The sequence below is a fragment of the Maniola hyperantus genome, chromosome 24 (genome assembly GCF_902806685.2).
Source record: "Maniola hyperantus chromosome 24, iAphHyp1.2, whole genome shotgun sequence".
Classification (NCBI taxonomy): Eukaryota; Metazoa; Arthropoda; class Insecta; order Lepidoptera; family Nymphalidae; genus Maniola; species Maniola hyperantus.
In genome coordinates, this window is record NC_048559.1 from 3,212,485 (window position 1) to 3,231,368 (window position 18,884).

At 36.5% G+C, this 18,884-nt stretch overlaps 1 protein-coding gene across 1 annotated transcript; it reads left to right on the top strand.

Annotated features, from left to right (window-relative positions):
* The first annotated feature begins 402 nt into the window (after positions 1-402).
* Positions 403-18,275, top strand: LOC117993399 (uncharacterized). The gene is made up of 26 exons (XM_069506818.1): positions 403-827; positions 1,456-1,606; positions 2,393-2,552; positions 3,546-3,809; positions 4,413-4,626; positions 5,062-5,215; positions 6,247-6,415; positions 7,111-7,278; positions 8,254-8,397; positions 8,776-8,875; positions 9,197-9,301; positions 9,575-9,697; positions 10,032-10,104; positions 10,189-11,472; positions 12,315-12,439; positions 13,348-13,377; positions 14,258-14,358; positions 15,043-15,082; positions 15,171-15,283; positions 15,751-15,855; positions 16,396-16,824; positions 17,208-17,248; positions 17,390-17,455; positions 17,709-17,748; positions 17,961-18,007; positions 18,084-18,275. Exons 1-26 carry the CDS (start codon positions 403-405, stop codon positions 18,141-18,143), a joined length of 4,731 nt encoding a protein of 1,576 aa, XP_069362919.1. The 3' UTR covers positions 18,144-18,275.
* The last annotated feature ends 609 nt before the right edge of the window (positions 18,276-18,884 follow it).

Sequence of the window (18,884 nt, forward strand, 5' to 3'; positions counted from 1 at the left end):
CCTACTTGACTCAAATTGGCTCCTTGTAGAGACACTGAACTTGAACGACGTTTTGGCTGGCATGCTGCCGGCCGTAGTGCCGTATTCTGTAGGTACTGCACGTGCCAGTGCGCTCGGTGTGAACACAGTTTTTTGTATATCCTAAAGAGGATTGATTACCTTCTATAAAAAACGTTTTATAGTTATTAATCCTCTTTAAAAAGTATTAGACTTCTGTCACACTATGGTATGTCACAGGTACTTCAGGTCAGAAGTCAGACTCAGACTGAGATTATTATGGATGCAAATAGAAAAATTGATAGAAAATGTTATTTGCCGCTTCCAAAATAATAATATTCGTAAAAATGTACCCAACATCGAGAATATTTTCAAGAGAGCAATAAGATTGATCGATAAAATAAAATGGCACATTTCACTTCGCTGTGGAAGGCCAGGATTATCGAGAATTGCAAAAGGGAGTACGAGGATGAAAAAATTAATTCTATACTTGCGTCCAACGTAGATATACCTCATAAGACCACGAGTATGATGCAGAAATGGCGTATTTACAGACGCGATACGAAGACGCGTTTGACTGGGAAGCTAAAAAAATTATTCCCGGAAGGTTCATCCGTGTCCAACTTGTATTTTCACTTGAAATCTGACCAGACGTTTCCTAATATCGTGTTGAAAAGCGTCGTTGGGTTCTTCGGTGGCATTGTACTGACGTACCTTTGCTTTGTATTCTTTGTGTTCCAATTGTCGATATCACTGATACACGCTACCATTATGAGTTCTATTATTGGCGTCCTACTAACTCTGGGCCTGGCCTTTAGTGATAGAATCAGGTGGTTATATTGGTATTTTCGTTGTAATAATGTTGTCCTGACCAAATTTCGGCTTCGGCAGCCAACCTCCATAGATATTAGCCAAGTCATCATCATCATCATGATCAACCCATCGCCGGCTCACTACAGAGCAAGGGTCTCCTCTCAGAGTGAGAAGGGTTTTGGTCATAATATCTACCATGCGGCCATGTGCGGATTGGTAGACTTCGCACACCTTTGAGAACATTATGGAGAAATCTCAGGCATGCAGGTTTCCTCACGATGTTTTCCTTCGCCGTTAAAGCGAGTGATATTTAATTTTTTTTAAACGCACAACTCCGAAATGTTAGAGGCGTGTGCCCGGGATCGAACCCCCAACCTCCGACTGGAAGGCGGACGTCCTAATCACTAGGCTATTACAGCATTAGCCAAGTGCGTAACAGATATTATAGTGCACAAGTGTGTGCGCAAACACGAGTGCACTCTCTACTCTCTCACTCTCATAGCCAGATGGGACGGAAATCCGACACGATTGGAGTGAGATTAGCGCAGGACCGAGGCTTAGTAATAGGGTCCCGTTGGCACCCATCTGGTACGGAACCTTAAAACGTGTTAAAAAATAAATAAGAACATGGCGGTCGCTTTCCAGATGCTTAATATTCCTGCTGATTCCTCAACTGTTCTCTCGCGTCGGACGTTACACTCTGACTTGCTACGCCCTAGTACTGATCCTGACGGGACCGGCCACCAATACCTTCAAGAACTCCGAAGTGCTGTCAGAATCTATGGCTTGCAGTCAGGTATAGTCACAGAGTACTTTGTAAATATGAGGAATAATTCCCGGCAGCTAAATAGTCGCGTCTGACTGACGGTGCGAGTGCAAGCTCGCGCAGGTATTGTACTGTGTACAGATGTGACACACACTAATGCTGATGAGGAACGCGGGGTGCGCGGTGGATGTGTAACCCTCCCCCCCCCCCCCCCCCCGCCTTAAAAAGTAAGAAACAATTACAAACATACATGGGTACATACATAGACTGCTAAAATCATAACCCTTCCTTTTGGCTTTGCCGTAGTCGGGGAAAAAAGAAATTGTTTACCTTGGTAGGTACTTAAGTAGGTACCTACTGACTTTATTATTCTTCAGCGATCAGCTTTAAATGAGAAAAAAACAAGCACCTCTCTATGCTCAAAGTTAATGGTGTGGCATGAAAAGTTACGTCTCTTCCATTCCATTTATTTAATAGCTGCTACATTCATACTTATCTAGTTTGCATGAAGTAAGTAAGTATGGATACAACGTAGACTGATTAAAAACTGGCCAAGTGCGAATCAGACTCGCGCACTGAGGGTTCCGTAGTAGAATCGTATTTTATCGACATTTTGCACGATAAATCAAAAACTACGTACTAGAGCTCGTTCAAACCAATTTTCAGACAGACAGACAGACATGACGAATCTATAAGGGTTCCGTTTTTTGCCATTCGGCTACGGAACCCTAAAAAGAAGTAGTTAGGTACCTAGAGACTTTCAAGTTAAAAAGTTTTTGTTAACGATCTACAATATAACGTTTCTATTGGCTCCAGGAACAAATAAAAACGAATGTTAGAGAAATAAACGAGTCAATGAAAAAACCTTTCAACGCAATGAAGGACACTGTAAAGCTAATGGTGGAGACTATCAAACGACTCACCTCCACTCTCGATGAGATTGTCTCCAGGATAAGTGTTTTGGTAATAGGTATCGGTAAGTTTTTTTTTTTTTTTTTATAAAGAATATTGTCATGTTAAATGACTTATATTCCCCTTTCCTCTCCAACTAAGCGTCAGGCTCGTGCTAGGAGTAGGTACGACAATAGTGCAACGGGCGGGGTTTGAACCGTCGACCTTTCGGTTTTCAGTCCACTCCTTTACCGGTTGAGCTATTGAGGTTTTAAAGTTTATATAATAGTTCATTTCACGAAGGCCACTGACTCATGCTTGCATTGATTTACAAATGCATGCTTGTGTTTAAGTCGTATCGGTATACGTAAGGTACACTAAATGTTGCGTTTGACAGCGCTTGCTCGCGACTGATTGGTCCGACATGCACGCACACTTACGCAATGACCATGTAAACGACGTTACCACAAGTAAAGTACAGTAGCCTTCGTAAATTATACAGGGTAAAACCAGAACGCTAGCAAAAATTTAGCGTCATTGTTATACTTTCTAAAGACATTCCAATAACAATAACCATTTGCCCCATTTTGTAGTTTTAGTGATTTAGTAGGTATTTTTCAAACCCGCAATGTATAGTGTTCAAAACTGGGGTCAATGCCCCACCTACGACGGGGCATTGACTCTGAATGGCCTACTTACGCAACGTCCGTTGACCTCTAGCGTCAGTCAGATGTTTTATTTGCAATATATCGTGAACTTAGACAATAAAAATCTTGCGTTTTTTGTGGTACCTATCTCATCAGTAACTATCAGTATCACCTGTCTTCGTTTTTGCTAGCGTTTATAATTTACCAGCAATCTGTTTAATCTGGTGTTGTTTACAATACCTAAGCACTCAGTAGAATACCTAAAACAATGCCTAAAACAATCAGTCAATGTATAAAATTCAGACAATAGGCGTTCTATACAATTCCCAAACAGCAATAGGGATGTATGAAATTCGGGATGAAAAATGTCTGCAGGTATAAATATTCGTAATATACAAGTGCGATATTGTTTGTCTGTGTTTCATTTTCAGCGGACGTTATCCAATCATCTGTATCCTGGTTGGATTCAGTCGGCAATACTTGCAACAAAAAGTTTGGGACTCCATACGATTACTGTTTGAGAGCCGTTGATCGTGGTGTGTTGAACTGTAAGAAGACCTTCAAAGGCGATCTCTTGTGGCTATGCAGTGCTTCCTTTGCTGCAAAGTCCGCTTGTTGGACTGTAAGACCGTTTAAATCTGTATGCTTTATTGCTGACTATGCTACCATAACATTTGCCGCGACTGTGAAAAGAAGTAAGATTTACTATTATTTTATTGCTTTTATAGACTTTAGTTTTGATAAATTGATAGCTCAATCATAGGTCTAGCTACAATACTTAGTCGAGTGTATTTCAATAATTTTTATGACTACAATTAATTTTGAGCTGAATTTCACAATCGCTGTCAGTTGTGCTTGTGGATGTGACATAATATACACGTAGTAAAGTGTGATTATATCTACTACATATCTGGCAGAATATTCCATGTTTACAGTGAATATTACAAGGTCCTTGTGTGAAACAATTAATACACAATCAATTACATTTCTGTAATTTTTCTGATTTGCTTGGACAGACGACATCTAACGAGGCGCAGGGAGGCGCTGGATTTAGGCGGCGCAAGACCGATGCTTGTGGAAAAGTTTACCTAGAAGATGCCTACTCACTCTTGTTTGAAAGATACTCGGATTGTAATTGGTAGACAACACAGAACGCGAAAGAGTATTCCAAATCTTGGCCATGCGTATGAGGAATGCGCAAAAAGTTTTGTGTAGAATGTAGACGTTTACTTAAATGTCGGCGGAATTTTGTGCGTGTAAATCAAATGTCGATTATTATTTATAATATTTAATTTCAGAGCTAAGAGTGTTTACTGATCGAATCAACAGAACGTTATTTATAAACGTCGAAACCCAGCATACTTACACGTTTACCAGCAATGCAAGTGACAGTGCTAGCCAAGTGGCTGCTGGCATCGTCACCGAAATCAGGAACCGGGCTGATCCTCTCCTCACTTGGTTGTCTTGGAGTTCTTGTGTCACAAGCTTGTTCCTATTACTTATCATATTTAGGTAAAAATAAACCACTGTCGTAAACAACGGTACGAGTGCGGACATGTGCTACAGCCGCATACAAAACAAACATAAAAGATATTCCATTTTCAATATTTTGTTGTTATTAGTTTATTCTTAAACGCATTTATCAACCACTACTTCCACTACCCATAATATTATAAATGCGAAATTGTGTTTGTTTGTTAGTTTGTCCTTCAATGATGCTGCAACGGAGCCAGTGATTGTTGGTCAGATTAATTGATTTGCATGGATGTAGCTAAATATCTGGAAAATTACATAGGCTACTTTCGAGCTTAAAGCGCTCCCACGGGATTTCAAAAGCTTAAATTCACTCAGATGAAGTCGCGGGCATGAGCTTACTAAATTATAGCAGCTAATTTAGATATTTTTGTTACATTAATAGAGTTTCTAAGCAAACTCTTTTTTCTTCAGAGCTAAATATTATCAGCACATGTTCGAAACGCGATCACGCTTCGATAACCGCTACGTGACTCAAGAGCTGCGTGAGTTAGATCTGAAGAGGTATCGGGAGGGCCGTGAAACTATATTACCCCTTAATAGGAGAGAACAAACCAAATATATTAATGTTAGTCACTTTCATAATGTTTGTTACAATCTTACATTCTGGCCCACGATCTCGACACCGCGACCGGTCGGAAAAACGATGAATTGACATCACATAAGCAGCTGCAGGTCGATTGTGGAAAACCTGCATCAATACACAGTATTCTTGTTGCAACAATGCATTGTAGCCAATAGTGAGAGAGCGTCAACCAACCAAAGGTGATTGCGATTGTGACATCGTAAATTTACCGTAATCGAGCCCCAGATGAACGGGTCAAAAATCTTCAGACGGAGAATGCTATAGATTGTACAAAGCGGAAGGGACTTAGCAGGAAAGCAGCCCTTGGCGTAAGCGGGGTAATCACTAGGAATAAGCAATATGTACAATGGTCAAGCATGTAGATTTGTTTTGCTTAATCAAGCTGCTTAATACGTGCTTGATGCGCCTGTCAAGCGGCTTGATCAAGCAAACGGCACTTTTCTAATATCTCGAACACTGTCCGAACGTCGCGTCAAGTAAATATATAAAATTGCATCAGTCACACGTTAAACACGTAAACGCTTGACTCAAGCATCAAAAAACTTGGTCAAATCAAGTAAAAATCTTCGTGCTTGACGTCAAAGCCGCTGGACCGTCTCGGAAGCTTTTTACAATCCATTATTTTAGACTTCGATCAGGGAGACGCAGTGCGTCTTGCGGTTAGCCGTAGTCATCCCTGCAGTGGCACACGAACAACTCTGCACCATAACCACTCCGCTATGTTTGCTCAGCAAATCTGTATGTTAGGCCAAAAATTCAGCTCAAACCGTTGGGTCTAGTAACTAGGAATGTGCATCGTAGGTTCTATCTATAATTCAAGAAAGGATTTAGTGATGTTCCAGCTGAATTTTTAAAAACTTTAATTCACGCTGAAAAAGTCATGAGTGAAATCTAGCGATGATATTGTGTCACATAAATTACTCGATGCAAAGCTCAATATTTTACTAGAAATAAATTTGTACTTCTAGCTGACATTCTTAATGTGAAATTTTTTGAATTTCAATTATTTTCAGGTAACTTCCTTCCGTTTAGTAACAACTGAAAAACTTTACGTTACACGCTCCATGGTTTTCATGATAATTACAACGTTCAAACTTCTCATACATATCGTTGCCGACTACAGTCTGTACTGGGTTCTTATAACCATACGCTACCATGGAAAATCCCAAACAATATTGCCACGTTAGTGTTATTTTTAACTATTTTAAGCTCTAGCTCTCGATTGAGAGAGCTATGTTTGGAGCGTCTCTACATGATCAAACCAGAAATGAGGAGAACCGCGAGAGAACCAGCGTAACCACATAGCTCAACGGGTTGCGAAGCTGAAATGACAATGGGCAGGACACATAGTTTGATAAACCTATAGACGTTGGAGTCCCAAGGCGCTGGAACTGCTAACTATAGAAAAGACTAAAAGAGAAGAAAAACTAGGTGGACAGACGACATCAAACGAAAAATGTTTCAACCCACAATCAATCAAACTGAGATATTATGAACACACTGATTACAGCTGCGAGATTACGGTAAAATGCAAAAAAACATCCAGGATGTAATTAGGCTATTTCTTTTAAGGAAAAGAGAGGTGGTATAAGTTTACCACCATGCTGATCTACCATAGTAAATATGCCATGTTATCCATTCAGCATGTACCCATGAGAGCGAGAATTCAGAGAAATGGCACATTTCGTTTCTCGCAAGACATGAAAATTTCATGATCCTTTCTTTCAACATAAACAATTATTTTAACAGATAATTTAGTATAGGAAACTCAGGACAGCTAATACGAATTCTTTGAATGGTAAAGTGACCATCACATGACATTGCGAGCGCAACCTAAGGTCCATAAATCCAAACTCAATCATCGTTTTTGTCTCCAGCCGGTCCGTCAGACGCAGGCGTTCATATATCGGGACACGGGGTCGTGGCTGATTTTTTACGATCTATATTTAATGCCTTAACTATTCCTCTGGTGCAAAACATTCCATCGTCTGTGACCTGCCTTCCGAATCCTTATCCACCTGATTTGCAACGCTATGCACAAATTGGTAAACAATATTTCCTTATTTTAATGTATAAAACGGGTACATACCACGATTAATTTTTATTTTTATTTGTATTTTATTGTATTTGTCGATATTTTAACCCAATTGCACGGGTCGTGGTCACGACGGGACTGCGGTGCTGCGAGAGATGAAGTTCGAGCTGTCAAGGGCAGTAGCGAACTACCCGCTTTCTTGTTCTTTTCGCTGGAACTTCACGAGCTGTCCGGCAAAATAAACTCACAACGTCACTATTAACTTTCGATGTCGTACGATGCTGTCCTGGTTTGCATAATTCTACCACTGGATTCCACATACTTGCTAGTTTGAAACCATCCTCACGATTGAAATTCTGGTGTTTGCGAATCTCAATCGCTTCGCGCACTAGTCTAGGAATATAGTGGCGGTCTGTGGAGAGAACTCGAGGATTGTGTTTTATACATTAAAATATGTCGTTAAACCACGAAATAAGCTTAAAACCATTAATATTTCCTTATTGCTATTAATTTGATGTAGGTAGCATCTAATACTCTATCCGCTCTCTCTGTGACGTAATTCCATACAAATGATAGAGACAAAAATCTCAGTGAGCGCTAACCATTTTAAGACACCAATCAATCACAAACGAAAAATCAATTATTTACACAATACATATACAAGAATTGCTCGTTTAAAGTATATGATTTCATATTAGGATAAAATCATCATTATAATTCATGTATAGTATACCACAAAAAATATAATATGTCTATACCTACTCTATCCATGGAAAGAAGTTGTATAGCTTTCTCTCTGTCACGTTATCTCATACAAATGACAGAGCCAAAAAATTCTGTGGGCGTGAACCATTTTGAGGCATCACAAACATGTTTTCAAAAAATATTCGAAATTCAATTGGCAAACGTAGTTTCCTTAGTGTAACTTCTTTCCGTGGATAGAGTATAGTCTAGTGTAAATAATGATTTAGTTTTGATATTTTAGCTGTGTTGATTATGCTCTTGTGGTTCTTTGCTTTATTTGAACCATACGGTCTTCGCCTTCGTCATGTCATCATGGGGCATTATCGACCAGAGCGCGCTAAAACACGTGCTGTTTGGCTTTACAACCATATATTGAGGACTAGAGGTACTTTTCCCTTTTTATTAATCTATTTATATTCTGACTAAAGAAATTTCAAACCGCTATTTTACTCCCTTAGAGGTTGACTTTTCAAAAATTCTTTCCTAACGGATGCCTATGTCATAATAGCTATCTGCACGTCAAATTTCAGTTCGATCCAGCCAGAAGTTTGAGCTGTCCATTGATAGATTAGTCAACTTTTCCTTAAATATATTTAGACAGATTTTGTGATTTTCATTTACTTACTTACACATTTCTTTCTTCCTATATCCTTTTGTTTTCTTTAAACTAAGTAGGTAAGTACTTCTTCATTTTTAAGATTGGTCATTGAATTTTGATGCTTTTTGTATGCGTATCTAAGTCTTCTACTTTGTCATTTTGTAGGTAGTTTTATGAAATTGGCTCGCAGAAAACTTCACCGTGAATACAAATACTCAGACCAAGAGAATCTCACATTTAGGAATTGGATTAATTCACTTTTACCGTAAGTACAGTTTAAAATAAAATAAAAATAGTGAGCAAACGAACAGGTAAGTTACCTGATGGTAAGTGATTACCGCCACCCCTGAACCGCCAATACGTTGCCAGCCTTTTAGGAATTTGTTGGTCTGCCCCTTGAATAACCCCATGTTGTAATCTATAGTTGTATTTGTAGATCTATAGTTTTATACTAATTATGGTGATATTATTTCTTCATCGATGTGGGGTACTGTAAAATTTCAACCTCTTCTATATTATTATCTACTACTTACAGGTTTCCTACAATCCAAAATATTAATAATATTATTTTCATTGTTGTTTTTAGATGTTGGTGTCTTCGTTATCTTTTCGGTACTTTACCCAAAGAACCTCATTGTTTACTATGCAATACGTCGGAAGTAGGAAATGATTCTGATACGAAACTTATAACGTAAGTAAGCTAACTGGTATCAGTTACATTAAAATTTATAATGTTAGAAGTATATTATATCTACAATTGAATTTACAAAAAAAATGTTATTTCCATCAGACATTACCTACGGATTTCATATTTTTTTAAATCTTTTATAAAAAAAAATTATAAAAATGTTAGAAGTATATTATATCTACAATTGAATTTACAAAAAAAATGTTATTTCCATCAGACATTACCTACGGATTTCATAATTAATTTAAGTTAAAAATTTGTATTTGGGTGTTTTAGTTGTAAAATGGCTAAATGTCCGGGAGTCTATTGTACGCGATGCTTTTGTAATATTGGCCATTTGTGTACCATTTGTTTATCACCCGAGGACTATGGGGATATCAGTGATATAAGCTTAGAAAAGTAAGTATTTTTAAAGAATGTTAGCCAAGTTTAGCATGATGACTAATATTCCCCTTTCCCCTCCAACTAAGCGTAAAGCTTTGCTAGGAGTAGGTATGACTAGCGACGGGTGGGGTTTAAAACGGCGACTTTTCGGATTTCAGTCCGCTCCTTTAACCGTTGAGCTATCGAGGCTCTAATTTAATTTAATTTAATCTAATTTTGATTAAATATTACGTTGTTCTCATGTTCTATCCAAAATCAGTAGCCGCTTTAGCAGAATTACTTTAAAAGTTATCAATAGATCAGAAAATTAAAGTTAGATTGCCGTCTTAATCGCTATTTCTTATTCTAGAGGTTCATCTGGTGACAGTAGTGATCAAGTGTATGAAAATAGTGAAGATCACAATAGCGACGATGCTTTTGCGGTAAGAATTGATATTCTACTAGTTAATATTATGGCAAAAACACCAAAGTTTGCATTCTGTAATTAACTTTTTTAATAATTGCAGTTTGAAAGAAACAAAGTGCATTATGATGAAAGAGAAAAACTGATCAAAAAGTCAGATTCAAAGAAAAAGAGTAAACGAAGAAAAACTGTAAAAGAACATAAAAATCAAGCTGAAGATGAGATATCACTGATTTCATCGGATGATGAACCACAAAACGAAAAAGTTAATAGTCAATATACAAAATTCCTGATCAATTATAAAACAAATACTCACCTTATGAATACAATAAAAAATAAAACAAACTATGATTTAAAAGAACTAGGAGAAGATATAATTGACTTAAATAACAATTGGTATTTGAAAGTGCCTCACCAGATGAATATGCAAAAACTGATGGGTTTGTATGACTATGATGCCAACGATGATACTGGACAAAAAGTTAGTGGCAGTGAAAATTGTGTTAAGTTTAGGAAGGTAGGTCAAAAGAAATTAAAAAGAAATGTAAGAAATAATACATGGCATCATATTCTAAGCATACTATTGGAAAAACTCCGTTTTCGTCACTTAAAGATTTTTAAATGTTCAGAACTTTGTTGTGATTGCATTTATAAATTTAATATCTATAATATAAAAATTAAATCAAGATCATTTCATGTCTCAAAAATAAATGCTCCTTCAAGAAAAATAAATAAATTGAAACGTAGTTATTGGAAGATTTCCAATCCTAAAATCAAAAGTATCAGAAATTGTATGAGACAAATATGTAATAGACATAAAATGTTAACAGCTAGTGAATATAAAAAATCCAAAAATAAAGACCAAAAGCGTAAAAACAAACGAGATAGTATAGACTTGAATACTTTATCAAATGATAGAGAATCTCATGAAAACAATAAAAAGCAAAAAGATTCCAGAGATACAAATGTATCTAGAAAACTCAAAAAAGTGGCTAAAAATAAACATAGTTCTAATGGTATTCAAAAATTTTGTATTTTCTGCTCATCTTGTCTTAAGAGTAAGACTAATGAAACACCTCCAAGAAAAATTATAATAGGAAACAAGTGTTCTTGTTTAAAAGACACAACCAATTTTAAGCGTAGAAAAAAAACGGCAAAGGAAAATAAAACTGATATATCTAGTAAAACACGTATGACTAAAGAAGAAAAGGTTGATGCTAGAAATTATAGATTATCCTCATACGTATCGGATCAAAGCTGGATATGGCATAAGTTACATAAAGATTCCGAGAAGGAGAAGATGAAAAGCGTGAAAGATTTGTGCGATCTAGCAAAACTGCGAATGGTGGTTGCCGATCAGCAAGCTAAGGAAGCTCAATTACTGAAAGTACGAAGTTAAAATATTTAGTGCCTAAGTAATAACCGTAGTATGTACCAGCATCCACAGTTTTACATAAAAGACAAAGATTACATTGAGAATCTCTTTGTATCATAATCTTCCTCATTACTGATTATTATGTAGAGTAATAAGAAAAATAATAATTGTAAATGTTAGGACTAAGTACTAAGTAGGGAAGAAAATCATGTCACTAGAAGAATGTTAAATATGTATCATCATCATCATCATCAACCGATAGACGTCCACTGCTGGACTCTTTTAGGGATAGGTCTCTTTTAGGGACTTCCACACGCCACGGTCTTACGCCGCCTGAATCCAGCTGCTCCCTGCGACTCGTCTGATGTCGTCCGTCCACCTAGTGAGGGTTCTTCTAACACTGCGTCTTCCGGTGCGAGGTCGCCATTCCAGCACCTTGGGACCCCGACGTCTATCGGTTTTACGAACTATGTGCCTTGACCATTGCCACTTCAGCTTCACTTCAGCGGATCCATATCCAGATCCAAACAGATCCAGATCTATCTAGAAACAAACATTTGACTGGCTTGACTCTAGCACTTTAACACCCCACTCCGTGAGATAGACGACAAAAAATCGTCCCCACTTTGATTGTAGGGTTGTACCCTCAAATAAATATTTTTTCAACATTTTAATTTACCGCTTTGTCGGCATGAATAATTTGTATATCCACGCCAAAGCAGCTTTCTAGTACTAAGAGTCTCTGAGTTAAGCCACGGACGGATGGACAGACGGACGTACATGGTGAAACTATAAGGGTTTGTTGACTACGGAACTCTATAAAAATGTCGAAAAAAAGATGTCTGCTTTCACAGGCGGCTCCCTCTAACATAGCAAGCTCGTCTAAAACGAAATCAAGTAAACAAAGTCATTCTTTGAGATACGATATGGACTGGCTGAGCACGAATATTAAATCGATGAATATTAAGGACATTAAACTGTATGTACAATAATTATTATTATTAGAAATAAGGTTGGGTACATTTTTTATTAAATAATAGCGCGATGAATAAACGCGCAAACGAGCAGGCGCGTCACCTGATGTTAAGTGATTAACCGCTGCCCATGAACATTTGCAGCACCAGAGGAACCGCCAATGCGTTGCCGGCTTTTCAATAATTTGTTCATCCGCTCATTGAATAACCTCAAATTGAAATCTAGAGGAAACATCACCGAAGGAAGTTGGTTCCATTTGTTTCCAAATTGCATGTGCGGGGGAAAAATCTAGCACAACGGGCGGTCTAAGTGCACCAGCAGGCACCCAGATAGTGAGGGTGAAATTGCTTACGGTGGCGTGCGGCGCAGTTGTAGAAAAAAGAGGGTAGAACAAGGTCAAACAACTCCTCAGAACACTTCCCGTTATAAAGGCGATCGAACACGCAAAGCGAGCTTAGGTAGGTACGTTTAGCTCTGCGCGGCGGCGCGCCAGGTTTTCCAACGAGCTGGTTAGTTTGGGATAGTCCACAAGTCCGACAGCCTACTTTTGAATCCCATCAAATGGAATTAGTTGATACAGGGGTGCTTCGCGTTGCGGCCTAAAGGTGAGAGCAATTCTCCATGTGTGGTGGGTCTTACGCTTTATGAGACGAAGCCTGTGCTCGGGCGTAGTAAGTAAAGAGTGGCTTTGCTCTGTTGAGCACCCCGAGCTTTTTGCAGGCTATGTCAGCGAACCTTTAGTTCCCGTTCGCAGGCACTGTGCATAACTAGCTTTTTATCATTGGTCTACTGTCTACACTCTACAGTACCAATGATGAAATTATTATTTTCTCTACAGAAAAATCTTAGAAAATTTGTTTTTTTTTGCGCTGGTACCTACTTAGTGATAAAAACATTTGTTTTCTTTTTCAGGGCAATATCAGAACGTTTTCTACATCTGCGGTAGTCATTTTTTATCGTTTAACTTTTTTTTATCACCTATTCTAAAGTTTGTTTATCAAACCTCGATACCTAAAATATTCTAAGTAGGTAGGTACTTATTGAATGTCAGAGTTTCGCTATACAGCCTACCCTGTATAGCAAGGGACCACTGAAATGGAAATAATAAAAGTACATACGCTGAAAGTTGGAACATATAAAATACTAGCTTATGCTCGCGACTTCATCCGCGTGGACTACAAAAATTTCAAACGCCTATTTCACCCCCTTAGAGGTTGAATTTTCAAAAATCCGTTCTTAGCGGATGCCTACTTCATAATAGCTATCTGCATGCCAAATTTCAGCTCGATCCGTCCAGTAGTTTGAGCTGTGCGTTAATAAATCAGTCAGTCAGTCAGTCGGTCAGTCACCTTTTAATTTTATATATTTAGATTTTTGTACCTACTGACTTGAGCGATTGCACCGAGCGTACCGGGAACAAAAATTGACACTGTCTAATGGTCCTTGTGTTGACACTATGTTGACACGTGACAGCTGATGTCTTCACGAACATTACTTCCTATGATCACATGACGCTCACTGGTGCTATTAGCGCCAAAATTGGGACAGTTAAGTTTCTTCAAAAACAGGTTGGCAAGAGCAAGCCAGCGTACTTGTATTAGTAGGTGTCCAGTATAAGGGACTGAAAATTTATTAAGGCCATAGTAAACGTTCGGTCAATTTAATATGAACGCCACTGGATGTTATTTCACAGTAATTAAAATTGACCCACTTAACCATGGCCAACGTTTCTATCATTAATAAATTATATTAAGAATTATTATACCTATTATTAGCTAATTAATTACTTACGAAAATAATAACCAATTCCAAAATAATGCAGAGTGAAAAATCCATTACCCATGATAAAAGAAATATATTCTGCGCTATTAGAAGTTTCGTCTATGAGGAAAAAAGACAGAAATGAAGATACTCGTAATAAAGGTACATGAAGTAAAGTGATTTATTTTCAGTTTTTCACAAGTACCTATGGCATAGTAGGCTATAGCAGTCATAATATTATTATGCATCCTATAAAGGCAGGTGCCTACCGTATAATTTCCATAATGATTATCGCTTAGCTACTTAGTTATATTCCTAGTTCCTACCACTACTTTTAAGTTACCACTTTTTTAAGCGTGAATACAGAAAAAGTTTATCTTTTTAAAAGTCCAACCAGCTAAATACTTAGATAGGTATATTTCTTTTGCTTTTATTTTAAAATATTGATAAAGTTTGTTTTGTTTTTAAAATATGAATAAACTAGCTGGCCCATCCCGGCTTTACTCGATTATAAGTTTTGAAAATCTGTGAGGAAACAAAAATCCTGAAACACGTACCTACTTTTTTTGTTCAAAAGCTCAAATAGGTATATATATTTATCTATTTTCACAGAGAAGTGTAAATTGAAAACTGATGAATTTTTAAATTTTTTGATCTGCATAAGTTGTTTTTTGGTAATTATAAATTAGCGGTGTATAATGAATGATCATAATGAATATCAATCTTTTGCCTGATATTACCTATAATTTGTTTTGTATTTTTTTTTTAAATAAGTTGGTACCTATCTAACCAAAACAAGTACGTCTTACAGCTTACTAATTCAAATATAATATTATTTACTTGCAGTTGAAAAAGGTGTAACAGTGCTACCTATTGTAATGACTCGGTAAGCATGTGTTTTTCAAAAAAAGTAGGCGATGCACTTCTTATTACCTAAGTATCTGATTCCATAATATAATTTATTATATTTTTAGTTCATGTCAGTACATTGCTGTACCAGCCCGAGAAGATCACTCAACTCAAATTAACAATAATTATAAGTGTAATAAAAACACAACTCAAACCGTTACACCCAAACACGTTCGAGGTAAAGCTTTAAAACATTAGCAAAATAATTAGTGCTTTAACAATGAATAGCAATTTATATAGAGAGAGAGAGAGAGAGAGAGAGCCAGCGCGTGCCAGAAATTCGTTATTATATAAAAGCTGAAAGTTTCTCTGCGTATTGTCCCCAACACAGGGAGGAACGATCAGCGACTAAATAGTTTTCATCAAGGTGGTTTTGGGAGATAACAGGTAATAAAGGTGTAAACAATCTTACGTCAAAATATAAAGTCAATTTTCTTTATATTTTTTTCGGTATAAGTAGTATTACAAATCACGTCATACATTGCCAGACACTTATTGTGGTTGCAATCCCCTACGAGACGAAAAGTTTAAGGAACTAAAGTATGAAGCAAAAGAACACAAACATAAATTTAATGAATATGAAAATACAGAGACAAAATATGTAATTAAAAATACAAAATAACCAATATGTTTCTGGTTTTACAGACGCTGAAGTAGAAGCCGTGGCACAGACTTGTACGTGCGCTACACAGTATAGAAAGAGCAAAGACAAAACGTGTAGTTGTATGATAGTTGACAAGGACACCAAAGGTATGAATTCAGTTATTTACAAAACATGTTACACGCCTCTCCAGTTAGATATCTTGTTTGAGTTAAATACATGCAAATATATCAAATAACGGTTATAAATTTTTCGGCAATCAAGTATATTTTTTATAAAATATGTAATATTTTTTCTACAGACGTATCTACTGTAAGTTTCTTCAATTTTATCATCATCATCATGAGCAACCCCTCGCCGGCTCACTACAGAGCACAGGTCTCCTCTCAGAGTGAGAAGAGTTTTGACCATTGTCTACCACGCTTGCCAAGTCCGGATTGGTAGATTTCACACTCCATTGAGTACATTATAGAGAACTCTCAGAGATGCATGTTTCCTGACGATGTTTTCCTTCACCACTAAGGCACTTATTCTTTATTCCCTCTTTCTAACTTCTTCAATTTATTTACAACTAATTTTCACGTAGGTACATACACTGAAATTAAATGACGTTATTAATGATTAAATTATAACGACACTACAAGAACATTTAGGATCACAAATTACATTCTTAAACGTTTTTGTTCTAGAATTTGGTGACACAGCAAAAATAGAAGAGTATTTGTCGGATGAAACAGAATCTAATGTAACTTTAAGCACTATATCTCTGACGGAAGATACAAAAACTGATACAACTGTGTGTAGCCGAGTAACAATGGATTACGAAGTCTCACCCAGCCGTGCAAAACCAAAGAAGAATATCAGAAAACTCAAAGTAGATGTTAAAACTAAGGCAAATCAAGGAACGTCTACGGATAGAACTAAATTATGCGATGTCAGTACAGCCACGAGTGATTGGTGGAGTCCCATAGTTGAGGAGAAATTCGGGAAGGAGCAACTGAGGAGAGGAAAAATAAACGAAAGCAGAAAACAAAAAAAGAGGTCTTATAAAGATAGATCTGTATGCACCGATGGCAGGATTGTAACTTTTATGAGTCGCACACAAATTATACCCACAGGTAATGAATTGTTTTACTATCTTTTGAAAAGTTATACCTGTGAATCACTACCCCTATTTTAAATGTGAAAGTGTGGTTTGTTGGTTTCACGTCACAACGGAGCAACGTATCGACGTGATTTTTGCATGGGTATATGGGTATGGGTTTAAGACCTGGAAAGGGACATAGGCTACTTCTTATCCCGGAAAATCAAAGAGTTCCCACGGGATTTTTAAAAACCTAAATCCACGCGTACGAAGTCGTGGGCAACAGCTATTGTGATATAATAGCAATTAGCGACTATGAAGACTATCGATAATATTATAATAATGTATTTACTATAAAAACCTTGCAATTCCTAATATTTTAGTCTTCGTTATAAAACAAAATATTTAATCTTACAGATACAGGGGACATTTTATCACCATCCCGTTATTTATTGGAGGTAGGTACCTACTTAAATTAATTTCAAAATTTGTTTTAAATTTTTTGTTTTCTTTCTTTATTTTCGTAATAGACCTACAACATACATATACAAATTAATATTTCTTTACTTGATGTAATTATTTTGTCTTTATTATTTCAGTCACAAAAATATTACAATGAGTTGTTTTCTTCAAGATTTTACTCTCCGCGTATTTATTCAGTGAATGTAAGAGTTTGTAGAATTATAATCCCATTTTATTATCAAACGTACTTTAAAATATTTGTAGGAACTTATTTATGTATGTAATTCTTTTATCATACTTAATTATCTTAAAATTCTAATCATAAAATTAAAATGTATCACATATTGCCTGTGGCTCGTTTTTTTAAACTCATAACTCGTGTTTTAATACCACCCATTATGCAACCATTTCATAAACTACTATTACAATCACGTTTTTTTTTTTGTTTATCCTTAGGGTTCGAAAGATTGGTTTTCAAGAGACAGCAATAAAAAAGGTAATTACTCTTCCTTATTACTAGCCTTAGCTATTTTCTTAGGCACCCTTAAATCTCTTCCTTCAATGTATTAGTTTTTCTTTTTCAATACACCTCGTTATATTATTTTCTGCATTATTATATTGGATCAAATATAATAACATTTGATCCTATTAAGCATTTTTTACTTAATAATGTTTTATTTGCATAAATATTTCTTTTATTATTTCTAGGACGGAAAACAAAACGACTAAACAGAAAAAAATCGCCACGTTTGAAGGTTAAAACGTTTTTTTATTAATTAATTTTTTTTATCATTCTTGTAATAATTAATCGTTATTTATTATTATTGTTAGGTTTCAAAATCGAAAATTGATCAAATACGATCTGACGAAACAACTAGCCATTATAATTAAAAGCGCAGTCTTAGAATCTGGTGTAAAGTATCTCTTCTATTCTTTATTCTGATTTTGATGTGACATAATTGTTGGTTCTTTTATGTTATGTTCATTGTTTTGTATTGTTTTCTAATAAAATTTACTTTTCAATGTCTAGTTTGCACTTTCTTTCTACATTTTTAAAAAATCAAGCTGCACTTTCCACACCTGTGCGTGTATGCCGGCTTTAAGACACCTTTATGAGTTCACTAATTGTTATAATAATAAGTGTTTAAACGCACTATACCGAAAGTACGCAACCGAAGTTCGGCGTGACTACGCCTGCAATGTATTTTTTAACTGATGACACACCAAACCGAAATTACGTCGCGTTATAGCGTACAGCCGAACTTCGGTCGGGCGTAAGTTCGGCAGCGATTCGGCGGCAATATTTTGTATAGCAACACATTATACCTACGCGACCGAATTAGCTACGTGTGCTACGACGCCACGACAAGTCCAAGCTCGAGACAGATACCCACACAAAGTTACGCTACCGAATTTCTAGCACGTAATTTCGGCTCTTATCATGTGTCATATCAGCCGAATGCGTCGGAACGTAAAATCAGCCACGGAACTTCGGTCGCGTATTTTCGGCATAGTGTTTAAACACTAAGCTTCAGAAATTCTTAAAACAATTAATGTACCTACCTAATGATTATGCCTAGCGATTCAAATATGATTTTAAAATTAACTTTTGAGTGTTATTCTACAAAAAAA

Excerpts from the sequence above, each read along its gene's own strand:
- LOC117993399 (XM_069506818.1), top strand. The coding sequence starts at position 403 with ATGGCACATTTCACTTCGCTGTGGAAGGCCAGGATTATCGAGAATTGC. Across the intron at positions 14,359-15,042 it reads TGAAGATACTCGTAATAAAG|TTGAAAAAGGTGTAACAGTG; the intron begins GTACATGAAGTA and ends ATTTACTTGCAG. Across the intron at positions 17,249-17,389 it reads CATCCCGTTATTTATTGGAG|TCACAAAAATATTACAATGA; the intron begins GTAGGTACCTAC and ends TTATTATTTCAG.